The following is a 14,132-nucleotide window of genomic DNA, read 5'->3' on the forward strand; positions in this document are numbered from 1 at the left end:
TGATTCTCAAAAAATTAGAAATTGAGCTCCCATTTGATCCAGCAATACCACTCTTGGGAATATATCCCAGAGAAGCAAAAGAGTATAGTCTAAGTGACATCTGCAATTGTCTGTTCATTGCAGCACTCTTTACAATAGCCAGAAACTGGAAGAAACCTGAGTGCCCAAGAACAGATGACTGGTTAAAGAAACTTTGGTACATTTACACAATGGAGTACTATGTAGCTGTTAGAAAAGATGAAGTCACGAAATTTACATACAAGTGGTACTATATGGAAAGTATTATGTTAAGCGAAATGACTCAGAAAGAGCGGCGTAGACATAGAAAGATTGCATTCATCTGGGGAACATAAAGTAACAAAATAGGAAACTAACACCCAAAAATGGCCGAGATTAGTACCATGAATTTTACTACATGACTTGGAGGCCAACCACACATACTAGGGGAAAAGGGAGCTCAGATAAAGAGGGGAACACCAAATAAAGGTGTTGAGAGGATCCTCCCAGGATGGTAGAAGCATGCTGAAAATAGACTATAGACCAAACATGATTGCCACTCAATGTTTCTTTTGCAAACCACAACACCCAAAAGGAGAGAGAGAACAGAGGGGAATGCCCTGCCACAGAGACAGGGTGGGATGGGGGGGATGGGGGTGGGAGGGATACTGGGATCCGTGGTGGTGGGAAATGGGCACCTGTGGAAGGATGGGTGTTTGGTCATTGTATAATTGAGACCCAAGCACAAAAATGTTTAAGTCTGCAACTGTACCTCATGATGTCTACTATTAAAAAAATTTTAAAAGGTAAAAGGTAAAGGCCCTCCCGTTGTTCATCAATTTGCTCGAGTGGGCCCAGTAACGTCTCCATTGGAGACTTTGTTGTTACTGTGTTTGGCATATCGAATATGTCATGGGGAGCTTGCCAGGCTCTGCTGTGCGGGGGAGATACTCTCGATAGCTTGCCGGGCTCTCCGAGAGGGGCGGAGGAATCGAACTCGGCTCGGCCATGTTGGCTGCGTGCAATGGCATACAGTTAAAGGGAGAAGAGGAATTATTTTACAGTGCAAAATTACATGCATGAATTTTTAAACATTAGTTCATAATTTTAAATGCCTACTTAAATATTACTTTAAATGCCTACTTAAATATTACTTCACATACGTTTTAAAGCTTAACATATTTATGTTGAACTAAGTTGCAAATTCCAGACTCAATTTGAAAACACATCATAAAACAGAACACCATTCCAAATGAAAATGACACTGGTTTGTGGGTTTGACATGGGGAGGTTATTAACAATGTAATGAAAACAAATGTAATTGGTCAAGAGATTAAAAGTTATGAAATGTGCTAAACTTATTCAACAAATTAAATTCATGACATTACTAAAAAATTGGGCTGGAGCGATAGCACAGCGGTAGGGCGTTTGCCTTGCACGCAGCCAATATGGCCGACCCGAGTTGGATTCCTCCGCCCCTCTCGGAGAGCCCGGCAAGCTACTGAGAGTATCTCGCCTGCCTGGCAGAGCCTGGCAAGCTACCGGTGATGTATTCGATATGTCAAACACAGTAACAACAAAGTCTCCAATGGAGACATTACTGGGCCCACTCGAGCAAATCGATGAACAATGGGAGGACCCTGACTAAAAAATTAAAAGTAGTGCAATGCCTTACATAAAGTTATAGTGGCTGCATCATAAAGAATAAAGTATTGTGTGAATGCCTATATAAACACAATATAAGTTTAAATATTTATGAAATGTCATGTCATGTCACGGTCCTCCCGTTATTCATCGATTTGCTCGAGCGGGCCCAGTAATGTCTCCATTGAGACTTTGTTGTTACTGTGTCTGGCATTTCGAATACGTCACGGGGAGCTTGCCAAAATATGAGCATTATTATAATGGTGTAATATCTTTCATTTGGCAGAGTTTAGAGATAGAGTAGAATTTCCTAACATATATACATGTGCCATATCTGCAAAATGTTCCAAGCCTCTTGCCTTGGATGTGGCCAACCTGGATTCAATCCCTGACACAACATATGGTTTCCTGAGCATGCCAGGAGGAAGCCCTGAGCACATCAGGGTGTGGCCCCAAACACAAAAATGGTGGCGGAGGAATTATGACAGACCCTCAATAACACAAAGATCCAAACTTTACTAAGAATAACTTTATATCACTAAGTTGGAGAACCTAAAAAAAATGAATGAGGTTCATGTACATTAGTACAACCTCCCCAGACAAAATCAGAAAGAAATTCAAAACTTGAAAAAAAACAAATTTATGAGAAGAAAGTGGAAACAATAATTTTTAAAATTTCCCCCCAAAATGTCTATGTCCAACCAAACCTTCAAAGAATTATTACCTTTCATAATTTTGAAGTAATAAGAATCCTTCCCAATAGATTTTGTAAAGCCAATATTACCCTAATACTGAGGCAGAAAGAGAAATCAAGAAGTGAGAACTTAGAGATCAATATCTTTGATGAATATCAGTGCAAAAATCCTTAACATCTTAGCAAACCAATTTCAGTCGTGCATCAAAAATATTATATGTCAGGATCAACAAGTCTCAAAATAGAGACGTTACTGGGCCCGCTCGAGGAAAATAGATGAACAACGGGAAGACAGTGCTACAGTGCTACAAGAAGGATTTACTTAAGGGACTCAAGGATTGTTCAATATATGCAAATCACCACATCAAAAAAGGAAAGACAAAAATCATATGATGCTATCAATAAACACAGGGTTTTTATTCAAGATTCAATCCATTCATTCAATATGTATCAAAAAATAGGGATAGAAGGAATGAACCTCAAGAAAGTAAGGGATAGAATAAACCCACAGCTAATACCATATTTAATGGCAAGAACTGGAAAGGTTTCCACTAAGATCAGGTATGAGGCAAGGATATTCATGTTTTCCATTACTATTCAATATAGTCCTGGAAGTCCTAGTCACACTAATTAGATAAGAAAAAGAAATCAAAGGCATTCAAATCAGAAATTAAACTTTCACTGTTTGCAGATGGGCTGGAGCGATAGCACAACGGGTAGGGCATTTGCCTTGCACGCAGCCAACATGGCCGACCCGAGTTCGATTCCTCCACCTCTCTCGGAGAGCCCGGCAAGCTACGGAGAGTATCTCACCCGCACAGCAAAGCCTGTCAAGCTACCCGTGACGTATTCGATATGCTAAACACAGTAACAAGTCTCACAATGTTACTGGGCCCTCTCAAGCAAAATTGATGAACAACGGGAGGACAGTGACAGTGACAGTTACAGTTTTCAGTTGACATGATAATATACATTGATAACCAAAAAGACTCTACCCAAAACTGCTAGCCAATACAGTGAAATTAATAGGTTACAAAATTAACACACATGAAAATCAATTGTATTTTTATATACCCAAAAAATGACCTGGTAGAGAAAGTAATCAAGAAAACAACTCCACTTCAAATGGTGTCCTAAAATATCAACTACCTAGAAATAAATTCAATCAACTTAAAGGATATAAAAGACAAAAATAAAAATGTTAAAGTCACTATTAACTAACATCCAAGAGTGACCGAGATTAGTACCAGAAATTTTGCTCCATGGTTTGGAGACCAGCCACACATGCCAGGGGTAAAGGGAGCTCAGATAGAGAAGGGAGCACCAAATAAAGGGTTTTGGGAGGATCCTCCCAGGATGGGAGAAGCATGCTGAAAGTAGACTATAGACCAAACATGATTAACACTCAATGCCTCTTTTGCAAACCACAGCACCCAAAAGGAGAGAGAGAACAAAAGGGAATGCCCTGCCACAGATGTGGGGTGGGATGGGGGGATGGGGGGTGGGAGGGATACTGGGATCATTGGTGGTGGAGAATGGGTGGAGGGATGGGTACTCGATCATTGTATAACTGAAATCCAAACACAAAAATTTGTAAGTCTACAACTGTACCTCATGGTATTTCACTAATAAAAATTTTTTAAAAAAAGAACTGGAATAGTTAACTCTCTAGTCAAATGGGAAGAAGAAATATTAAAAAAAAGAGAGATTGCAACAAATATCCAGCTAAAACACACCGTTTGTATTTGTCCTAATTACATCTCATAATATAAAGTAAATGTTTGCTACATGAGAGCATGGAGTGTGATGTTTGATACAAAAAACAAACCTACGGAAAACAAATTATTGGAGTGATCCATTATGCTCTCTCCATGAAATTGGATAATAGAAAAGTGATTTTTGGTTGATGATGTTCTCCATTCCAAGAACATTGCACAGCTAAAAATAAACAAATAAAATAAAAAATAAACAAATAAAAAAATAAACAAAAATAATTTAACATGTGCCATGGCTGGAACGATAGCACAGCAGTAGGGCATTTGCCTTGCACGCAGCCAACATGGCTGACTCGAGTTCGATTCCTCCGCCCCTCTCTGAGAGACCGGCAAGTTACCGAGAGTATCTCGCCCGCATGGCAGAGCCTGGCAAGGTACCCATGACGTACTCGATATGCCAAACACAGTAACAACAAATCTCATGATGGGGATGGTACTGGGCCCGCTCGAGCAAATCAATGAACAACAGGAGGACCGTGGACCATGGACCTAATTTAACATGTCATGTTCTCTATTATCTTACTTTACACTTCATTTGTTTCTGTTATATAGCCTTGTACTTTATTATTACTTGTTGTTACTAACAGGCACATTTGATTTGGTTCCACTAAAAGTTTCTGTCATCTATTAAACTATGAAACTAATGACTATAGCATATAACAGGTTTAATTACATATATTGATTCTAAAGTGTTAAAAAAGTCACTATTAAATAAATATAACACAAGAAAACTGAATATTCCGTGTTCATGGATTGTAAGAATCAATACTGAAATTGACCATACTACACAAAGCAGTGATTCAATGCAATCCTTATCAACATTTCACTGACATTATTTAAGGACATAAAACAAACACTGATAAAATTTGAATGGAACCACAAAACTCCCCAAATAGCCGAAGCAATTATGAGAAAAAAATTTGTGTTAAGGGGTGAGGTGTATAATCAATTCCCTGACTTTAAACTATACCACAACCCTACAAGCAATCAAAACAGTATGGTATGGAACAAAAGCTGACTTTCAGGAACAAAAGCTGACTTTCAGAGCAGTGAAATAAAATTGAGAACCCAGAAGTAAATCTAAAGATATATGAACAATTAATTTACAACAAATATATTACGTCCAAGCATCTTCAACAAATGGTGTTGGGAAAAGTAAATTGTCTTTTTTTTCCCACTTTTTGGGTGACACAAGGTGATGCACAGGGATTGCTCCTCGCTCATGCACTCAGGAATTACTCCTGGTGGTGCTCTTGGGACCATATGGGATGCTGGGATTTGAACCGGTGTCAGCAACAAATCAGAGAGAGAAATATATAAATAGAGAGTGGGTACACATAAATATATGCCTCTTGGAGAGCCCGGCAAGCTACCGAGAGTATCCCGCCTGCATGGGCAGAGACTGGCAAGCTCCCTGTGGTGTATTTGATATGCCAAATACAGTAACAACAACAGGTCCCATTCCCCTGACCCTCAAAGAGCCTCTAATCGTTGGGAAAAGACGAGTAAGAAAAGGCTGCTAAAATCTCAGGGCTGCCCTTCTGGAAAACAGTATGGACGATTCTCAAAAAATTAGAAATTGAGCTCCCATTTGACCCAGCAATACCACTCCTGGGAATATATCCCAGAGAGGCAAAAATGTATAGTCGAAATGACATCTGTACTTGTTTGTTCATTGCAGCACTCTTTACAATAGTCAGAAACTGGAAGAAACCTGAATGCCCCAGAACAGATGACTGGTTAAAGAAACTTTGGTACATCTACACAATGGAGTACTATGTAGCTGTTAGAAAAGATGAAGTCATGAAATTTACATACAAGTGGTACAACATAGAAAGTATCATGCTAGGCGAAATGAGTCAGAAAGAGAGGGATAGACATAGAAAGATTGCATTCATCTGGGGGATATAAAGTAACAAAATATGAGGTTAATACCCAAGAATAGCTGAGATCAGCACCAGGAGGATTACTCCATAGCTTAGAGGCCAGCCGGGCATTCTAGGGGAAAGGGCAGCTCAGATAGAGAAGGGAGCACCAAATAAAGGGTGTTTGGAGGATCCTCCCAGGAGGGGAGATGCATGTTGAAAGTAGACTATGGACTGAACATGTTTGCCACTCAATGCCTCTTTTGCAGACCACAACACCCAAAAGGAGAGAGAGAACAAAAGGGATTGCCCTGCCACAGAGGCAGGGTGGGATGGGGGGGATGGGGGTGGGAGGAATATTATACATGGTGGTGGAAAATGGGCACTGGTGGAGGGATGGGTATTTGATCATTGTATAATCGAAACCCAAGCACAAAAAATTGTAAATCTACAACTGTACCTCATGGTGTTTCACTAATTAAAAAAAAAAACCAATCTCAGGGCTGGGAGGAATAGAGACGTTGCTGATGCCTGCTTACGTAAATCGATGATCAACAGGATGACAGTGTCAGTGACATCAAAATGTGGGTAGAGGAAATGAACAGATACTTCTTGGAAGAAAACACACAGATAACTAATAGATGTAGGGAAAAGTTCTTATTACTGTCACTGTCACTGTCCTCCCATTGTTCATTGATTTGCTCGAGCGGGCCCAGTAACGTTGTGAGACTTGTTACTGTGTTTGGCATATCGAATGTTACTGTGTTTGGAATATCAAATACGTCACAGGGAGCTTGTCAGGCTTTGCCGTGCAGGCTAGATACTCTCGGTAGCTTGCCAGGCTCTCCGAAAGGGGCGGAGGAATAGAACTTGGGTCGGCCGTGTGGGCCACGTGCAAGGCAAACACCCTGCCGCTGTGCTATCTCTCCAGCCCCTTATTATTGATTATAAGGAAAATACAAACCAAAACAGCAGTGAGAAACCATCCACATTAGTGAGAGTAGCCTATATAAAAATGACTGGAAACAGGCAGCTCTGCTGGTGAGGATGCTGTGAGAAAAGAATATTCATTCACTATTGGTGGGAATGTAAACTGACTGACCCTCTATGGAAATGGTATACAGACTTCCCAAAAATTAGTAATAGAACTTCTACATGGCCCTGAGATTCCAATCACAAAAGCATCAATTCAAAATGATATATGCTCACCTATGTCTCTTGCAGCACTATTTATATTAGCCAACATATGGAAACTATCCCCGTATCCAATGGCTGATGTATGAATATAGAATTTGTGGTATACAAATGGAATACTACTCAGCTATAAGAAAAGATAAAACGTCTTTTGCTACAACTTGGATGGATCTAAAAGGCATAATGTTTGACAAAATTAATCAGACAGGGAAGGATAAATACCAAATGATCTTATCCACCTGTTGTATATTAAAACAGCAACAAAGGAATGAACAGCAGCTAACGACAGTCCCTTGGATTTTGAATACAGAATTGAATCAGAACTGTGGTCAGGGCGGGAAGGAAGTGGGTGAGGGACTGGGGAATATGTTAGAGGCTGGACTAGAAGTAACACCAAGACAGTACTCTCGTGATTGTGGAAAGGCAATTTATTTGGTACACCATAGGTATGAACTTGAATACTTTTATAACCATGTTACTTAAACTATATAAAAATTTTAATGTTTTTTTCATCTACAGTATTAGTTCTGGGTAACTCAGTGGTAGAGCACTTGTTTTGCATGTGAGATTCTGGGGTCAATCCCTGACCCTATCCCTCCTCCCTACATGATCACTTACACACATAATATCATAAGTAATTTCAAATGGGAGTCATAGAATGAGAGAAGATAATTGTTAAACCGACATCTAAAAAGTGGTTTATTCATACAAAAGGAACTAGAAAAATAAGGATAAAGTGCAAGTGTCAGACAGTGGAGATAGTTCAAGTGATAGATAAGGTACCTAGCAGGTACAGGACTCTGAGTTCACAGTTTGCTTCCCAACCTCAGCACCCTTGGGCTGTAGACCTTATAAAAACGCAGATATTCCAAGGAGAAAAACACACAAAAATCTTGGCAATCACTTCACAAGAATATACCATTAATGGCTGATAAAATGTGAAATTATGCTATATTTAATTCATAAAATGTTAAAGTTACAAAGTGATATCACTCCAGAGTAATTAAAATTAAAATACAATATTAGATGTTGACTAGGTTACATAGAAACTGAAACTTTCGTTCATTGCTGCTTTTGGTAAAAAAATGTATTTGAAAAGCTAAATATAGCATTTGCAGAAGCTCCATATATGTATAAATTTTAGTACACAATAATTCATGTCCTAGGAATATATTTAATATATATAAAATATATTAACATACATTAAATATACTTAACATATATTAATACATATTAAATATAGAACACATAATCACCAAAAGCCATCTACAAAATGTTCATTGCATTCATTACTTGAAATAGCCCCAAACTAGAAAGTCCCATCAACTGGATGAATAAACAAATTGTGTGGTGATAGCTAATTGATAGTAGAATGCAACAAGCATACAATCAATTGAAACAAATATAACAGATGAATTTTACAAGTATTGTAATTTTACTCTATATGTCCATTGATATAAAAGTTTAGATAAAGATCTCAAAGAAAACCAAAACAATGATTAGTCAGAAAAGTTCCTGTTTTAAAGGAGGAAAGTGGTCACAAGATATTGGGAATCTGCTTCTGGTAACATTTTAGTTTTAATTTAGGTTCTGTTTATAGGTGTTCACTGTGAATGTTCTTTGAGTTATATGCTTTTGATTTGTGTCCCTTTGTGATGTAAATATAAATATAAATTATTTTGTAAAATGGTGAATAACTTGTTGATTGAATCAAACAAGAAACTCACAAGTCTGGACATAGTTCAAAGGGTTATGAGGCAAACTTCCCTGCTGTAGACCCAGTTCATTCCAAGCACTTGCACGGTCCAGGCCCCACCAAGCACCATCAGAAGCAAACTGATTACCATCACCAAAAAGTCACCTGAGGGGCTGGAGCAATAGCACAGAGGGTGGGGCATTTGCCTTGCATGCAGTGATTCCTGAGTGCAGAGCCAGGAGTAAATCCTGTGCATCGCCGGGTGTGACCCAAAAAGCCAAAATAAATAATAAATAAAAAGTTACCTGAATAACACCAGGAGCAACCTCCAAGCACCAAGCCAGCAGTAGCCCAGGAGCACTCCCCTGTGCTTAAACAAAACACAAAACTGACAAGAGAATTCTTTGTGAACTCAAAAGATATTTATGAAGAACATACCATTTTAGTTTGCTCTGAAAAGTAGTAATTTCACTGTAAATTAATTGGCCAAAATTTTCTTAAATTTCTAAATAGTTAAGAACTTGAAGTACAATTGGGAGATCTTCTGTGACTTAAAAGAACAGTGTACATACTTTTGTAATTATTTGGAATTAAATGGTAAATACTACTGCTATAGTAAATCTGAACGCCTGGTGGCGCTGCAGGCTAGGCGTTTGTATGAAGGGCTCTGGATATCCGGGGCGCCATTAAGCCCAGAATCAGAACTCGGAATGCTTCCTAGAATCAGCAAGCATTTTAGGTAAGTCCCCCGAGTTAGAGCTCTGCAGAGAGGGCATTGTTCTAATGCAAGGCCGTGAGAAAGGCCTAATTCAAGTTTATTTAGCGAACCATCTGGATTGATTGTAAACCGGATAAGAGAAACTGCACGTCTCTGACGGAACCTGAAGGATGGAGACTACGCTAGCCAAAACGTCATGGAAAAGGCAAGTTATCTTTCTTGTTATATTATTGCTTTTGTGGGAGGCTGGCTCTGAAACGATTAAGTATTCCCTGCTAGAAGAAACAGAAAGTGGCTACTTTGTGGCCAATCTGGCAAAAGATCTTGGGCTCACTGTGTGGGAACTAGGCGCTCGGGGAGCGCGAATCCATTACAAAGGAAACAAACAGCTCTTGCAGCTCAATACAAAGACAGGGGATTTACTTCTATACCAAAAACTAGACCGAGAGGTGCTGTGTGGAGAGATGGATCCCTGTATTCTGCATTTCCAATTGCTACTGGAAAACCCTGTGCAGTTTTTTCAAGTTGATCTGCAGCTCATAGATATAAACGATCATTCTCCTGAGTTCCTAGAGAAAGAAATGCTCCTAAAAATTCCGGAAAGTGTCCTGCCAGGAACTGTGTTTCCTTTGAAAATAGCTCAGGACATCGACATAGGTAACAATACTATTCAGAACTATGCAATAACTCCAAACTCCTATTTTCATGTTGTCACTCATAATCGCGGAGATGGTAGAAAATATTCAGAACTGGTGCTAGACAAAGCGTTGGACCGGGAAGAGCTGCCGGAGCTCAGTTTAACGCTCACGGCATTGGATGGTGGGACTCCCCCCAGATCAGGGACCACAGCACTCCGCATTGAGGTCATGGATATTAATGACAATGCCCCTGAGTTTCTACAGTCACTCTATTCAGTACAAATACCCGAGAACAGTCCTCTTAACTCCTTAATTGTCACTGTGTCCGCCCAAGATTTAGATGCTGGAACATATGGAAAAGTAGCCTACTCTCTATTCCAAGGTGATGATGCCACCCAACCCTTCGTAATAGACAATATAACAGGAGAAATTCGTTTGAGAAGGGCATTGGATTTCGAGACAACTAGATACTATAACTTGGAAATTGAAGCCACAGATGGTGGGGGTCTCACAGGAAAATGTACTGTGGCAATAGAGGTGCTGGATGTGAATGACAATGCCCCAGAGCTGACCATGTCCACACTCACCACATCCACCCCAGAAAACTCACCAGAAACTGTAGTTGCTGTTTTTAGCGTTTCTGATCAAGATTCTGCGGACAACGGAAGGATGGTTTGTTCCATCACAGATGATCTCCCTTTTCTCTTGAAACCAACATTCAAGAATTTTTATACACTAGTAACAGAGCGCCCGCTGGACCGAGAGAGCCAGGCAGAGTACAACATCACCATCACGGTGACAGACATGGGCACCCCCAGGCTGCAAACAAAGCACACCATCACAGTGCTAGTGTCCGACGTGAACGACAACGCCCCCGCCTTCAGCCAGCCCTCCTACACCCTGCTGGTGGGCGAGAACAACAGCCCCGCACTGCACATAGGCAGCGTGAGCGCCACTGACCCGGACGCAGGTAGCAACGCCCAGGTGACCTACTCGCTGCTGCCTTCCCAAGACCCACAGCTGCCGCTCGCCTCGCTGGTGTCCATCAACGCCGACAACGGGCAGCTGTTCGCGCTGCGCTCGCTGGACTTCGAGATCATGCGCGCCTTCGAGTTCGGCGTGGGCGCGTGGGACCGCGGCTCGCCCGCGCTCAGCAGCCAGGCGCGGGTGCGCGTGCTGGTGCTGGACCGCAATGACAACGCGCCCTTCGTGCTGTACCCGCTGCAGAACGCGTCGGCGCCCTGCAGCGAGCTGGTGCCCAGGGCGGCAGAGGCGGGCTACCTGGTGACCAAGGTGGTGGCGGTGGACGGCGACTCGGGCCAGAACGCCTGGCTGTCTTTCCAGCTGCTCAAGGCCACGGAGCCCGGGCTCTTCAGCGTGTGGGCGCACAATGGCGAGGTGCGCACTGCGCGGCCGCTCAGCGAGCGCGACGCGCCCAAGCACAGGCTGCTGGTGCTGGTCAGGGACAATGGCGAGCCGCCACTGTCGGCCAGCGTCACGCTGCACGTGCTGCTGGTGGACGGCTTCTCGCAGCCCTTCCTGCCGCTGCCCGACGCGCCGCCCGACGCGCCTTCCGATGACCGCCTCACAGTCTACCTGGTGGTGGCCTTGGCCTGCGTGTCGTCGCTCTTCCTTTTCTCCGTGCTGGCCTTCGTGACCGTGCGCCTGTGCAGGCGGGCCGGCCCGCCCGCTGGGGGCCCCTACCCGCTGCCCGACGCTCACTTCCCGGGACATCTGCTGGACGTCAGTGGCGCTGGGACCCTGTCGCACAGCTATCAGTATGAGGTGTGTCTGGCGGGGGGCGCTGGCATGAATGAGTTCAAGTTCCTCAAGCCCATTCTGCCCACCTTCCCGCCCCAGGACACTGGCGAAGCAGCAGAGGAAAACCCCACCTTTAGGAATAGCTTTGGGTTCAATTAGGAATCTAACCATGATACGTGTTTTGGACATTATCTCTCAGTTTCCTCGAGATTTTGTGAGAGTATTATGGGCAAAAATTCCACCTATAGATATTTCCCTTTTGTAATTAACTAGTGAACTATATTTTATCTTGTCAAATTTTGGGAAATTCAATTCTACTCATTACATTGATTTCACAATACCATTATAAATCCACCCACGCTATAGATTTTCCTTATCTTTGCTCTGATTTGTTGCAAAAAGCTGTCTTGATACAATAAAATAAATATAATTTCCCGTCTGTATTCTATCCATCTAAACAGTCCTTTTAATATTTTGTGTAAAATATTCAAAATGGTTTTTCAGTTTTTATTTTGATAGATATTTGCATAGAGAGCACTGCATGTCAGAAACTTAACATTTAATGATTTTTAATAAGTATTTGACAATGGGCTAACAAATGACAACAAGGCTAATTAAAATAGGTAAAGATGGTTGCTTTTATCATTTTAACATGCAAATAAAAAATAAATCGAGTTTGGAACAATGTACTTTTTCTGTATATAATACTAGGGGATGAAGCCGGTAAGCCTTTCACATGACCAACTCATTTCTTACCCTATGTGGTCTGCTGAGCCCATAAGTAAGTGATCTTTAAGCTCAAGCCAAGAGTAAGCCTTAGGCACCACTTGCTGTGGCCCCTAAAAGCAAAAAAGAAGGAGGATGTCTCGATAAAGGAATTGTGGTATATATACACAATGGAATACTACTCAGCTAAAATAAAATATAAAATCATTCAATTCTATGCCACATGGATGGAACTAAAGGGTATAATATTGAATAGAGCTAGTTAGAAGGACAGATATATTCTCTCTCATATGTGGAATATAATTAAACATTGTATAGGAACATCAAATAATCAAAGAAAACAAAACTTGAGACTTGGTCTACACAACTGAGCTTACCTGGGGGTGGGGCAGTTTGGGGTAGTTTCTGGACACTGGTGAGTGAAGTCTGTGGGTATGGTGTTAAACTGATGTATGTATGAAACTGTCACTCATGGTATTGTTAATCAAAGTATTAAATAAAAACTGGACGAAAACATAAACATGGTTTACTATATGCTGTCTGCTAAGAAGTTCACTTCAATATTATATAGGCAAATTGAAAGTAAAAATATGGGGTAATAAAATAGTGCACAGTATTCATACAATGATAAATAATGTACATGTAATAGCAAAAAAGATATCTCCCCACTGCAAAAATAAAGAGGCAGAGTTGTATATTAAATAATGATAAAATAAGAATACATAACAATTCTTATATATGTACACTAAATACTAGAGCTGCAAATATTTGAAGCAAAATAAAATGATGCTGAAAAAAGAAGTCCATCAAATTTCTGACTTAAACCTGGATTAAATTCCCATTACTGCACTGAGATGAAGGTAGTTATTGAGCACTGCTGGGTGTGGCCCAAAATCCAAAAGTAAACAAGCAAATAAATAAAATTGGAGACATCAACATCCTCTCTCAACAATTGTTAGAATTAGGCAGAAAATCAGCATAAATAGAGAAAAACCTAACATCATCATTAACCTGTAGGAGCTAATGTATTTATAGAAAAACTAGCCAATGGCCATAAAAACACTATTTTCGTAAGATCGCTGTACCACTGTATCACTGTCATCCTGTTGTTTATTTATTTGCTCAATGGGCGCTAGTAACGTCTCCATTCTTCCCAGCCCTGAGATTTTAGCAGCATCTCCTTACTCGTCCTTCCCAACGGTGCTGCATTGGAGGCTCTCTCAGGGTCAGGGGAATGAGACCCATTATTGTTACTGTTATTGGCATTAATCAAATATGCCATGGAAAGCTTGCCAAACTCTGTCGATTTTTTTTGTAAGATAGAATGCATAAACAGATCATACTACAAATTTCAACCCACTTAGAGGAATTGAAATCTGTATTTCACTGTGGATTCTCCAGCCACAATAGACTAAAGCAATAGT

The 14,132-nt window shown here is 41.0% G+C and overlaps 1 protein-coding gene across 1 annotated transcript; it reads left to right on the top strand.

The window, feature by feature from the left end:
- Positions 1-9,674: 9,674 nt before the first annotated feature.
- On the top strand, positions 9,675-12,233 carry LOC130032746 (protocadherin beta-5-like). The gene has a single exon (XM_056124295.1). The coding sequence runs from the start codon at positions 9,754-9,756 to the stop codon at positions 12,139-12,141; it is 2,388 nt and encodes a 795-aa protein (XP_055980270.1). The 5' UTR covers positions 9,675-9,753; the 3' UTR covers positions 12,142-12,233.
- The last annotated feature ends 1,899 nt before the right edge of the window (positions 12,234-14,132 follow it).

The sequence above is a fragment of the Sorex fumeus genome, unplaced genomic scaffold (assembly GCF_029834395.1).
Source record: "Sorex fumeus unplaced genomic scaffold, SorFum_2.1 ptg000051l, whole genome shotgun sequence".
NCBI classification, from domain to species: Eukaryota; Metazoa; Chordata; class Mammalia; order Eulipotyphla; family Soricidae; genus Sorex; species Sorex fumeus.